The sequence below is a fragment of the Galeopterus variegatus genome, unplaced genomic scaffold (assembly GCF_000696425.1).
Source record: "Galeopterus variegatus unplaced genomic scaffold, G_variegatus-3.0.2 Scaffold6061, whole genome shotgun sequence".
In the NCBI taxonomy this organism is placed as follows: domain Eukaryota; kingdom Metazoa; phylum Chordata; class Mammalia; order Dermoptera; family Cynocephalidae; genus Galeopterus; species Galeopterus variegatus.
In genome coordinates, this window is record NW_007732172.1 from 54175 (window position 1) to 55553 (window position 1379).

The 1379-nt window shown below is 66.5% G+C and overlaps 1 protein-coding gene across 1 annotated transcript in view; it reads right to left on the reverse strand.

The window, feature by feature from the left end:
• The window catches only part of GJC2 (gap junction protein, gamma 2, 47kDa), a 5358-nt gene extending 4810 nt beyond the window's left edge, over positions 1–548 (reverse strand). The window contains exon 1 of the mRNA XM_008590400.1: positions 7–548. Coding sequence (XP_008588622.1) covers positions 7–355 — 349 coding nt within the window. The 5' untranslated portion in view covers positions 356–548. The remainder of the gene's footprint in view (positions 1–6) is intronic.
• Between the last annotated feature and the right edge of the window lie 831 nt (positions 549–1379).

Below are 1379 nucleotides of genomic sequence, written 5' to 3' on the forward strand. Positions count from 1 at the left end.
CGGGGCGGCGGCGGAGGGCGCGGCGGCGCTCCCGCTCGGAGGCGCGGGCCAGGCGGTGGACGGCGTAGCCCAGATACATGACGGACGGCGTGGAGATCACCACGATCTGGAAGACCCAGAAACGCACGTGGGACAGAGGCGCGAAGGCGTCGTAGCAGACGTTGTCGCAGCCTGGCTGCCGCGTGTTGCAGGTGAACTTGGCCTGCTCGTCCGAGTAGATGGACTCGCCGCCCACGGCCGTCAGCACGATGCGGAAGACCACCAGCACGGTGAGCCACACTTTGCCCACGAAGGTGGAGTGGTGGTGGATCTCCTCCAGCAGCCGCGTCAGGAAGCTCCAGCTCATGTTGGTCATAGGGGCGGCCGGCAGGACCTGGGGGAGGGGGCGGCCATCAGCGGGTGGAAGTTGCCGGAACCCCGCGGTGCTCAGCGCTCAGAGCCGAGGTTAGGGGGCTCAGCTCAGGGCTGACTTCTGCTTACACAGCCCTGGTGACTGGGAGCTCACCATCTTACACGGAGGGAGCAGCCCCCACCCGAGTCCCGACCTCAAGCAGAGGACATGCCACAGACCGCCTGTCTCCCACCTGCAACTTCCCCAATCCCTCCTACCCTCCCCAGACCACTATAGGAAAGCCCCTCCGTGGAAGTCCCTCCCCTGCCCCAGCTCTGGGACCCCACGCCAGGAGCTAAGAGCCACAGAGCCTGAAAGTCGGTGGGGCTGACGGGGAAACCCACACCAGCCGCACTCAGGCTGGGCTGGGGGAGCTGTACGGTCTCAGCGCCTGCTGCACCCATGGCCCCCACCCCGCCCCACCAGGTCGCTGGGAGGGTCCCAAGGGGTCATGTTTCCAGCACCTTTGGGGCTTTCCTGGGGGCCCACCTGGGGCCCAGCCCTCAGCCTGCCCAGCCACCCAAGCCGTCCTGGCCCCTACACCCCCCCACCCCTGCAGGCCCATTAGCTCCTAGCCACTTGGGCCCTCAGCCCCCCAGCAGCCCTGATCTGTCTTCCTCCACACCCTGCACAGCAGCTCTGGTGGTCCCTCCACCTCCACAAAGGACCCACATCCTCCCTTGAGCCCCCTGGCTGGTCCCACTACACCCTGGCTGGCGTTGCCCCTCCAGGGCACCCAGGGACCCGGGGTTCCTCCTGTCTAGTCTCAGCTCCCCATCCTCTACAGTACCAGCCCAGATCATCCCTGGCTGGGGTGCAGGGTGAGGCCAGGCGTCTATGCAGGAGGGATGGCATCCAGCCACAGAGACAGCAACACACGGTCACACTTGGGATCCAGTGACACTGCTCATCCCCTCCTTGCGGCCGCAGGGACAGTACCTGCTCCTGGGTAGTGTGGGGCAGGAGACCCCTGAGCAGCCGATGCTTC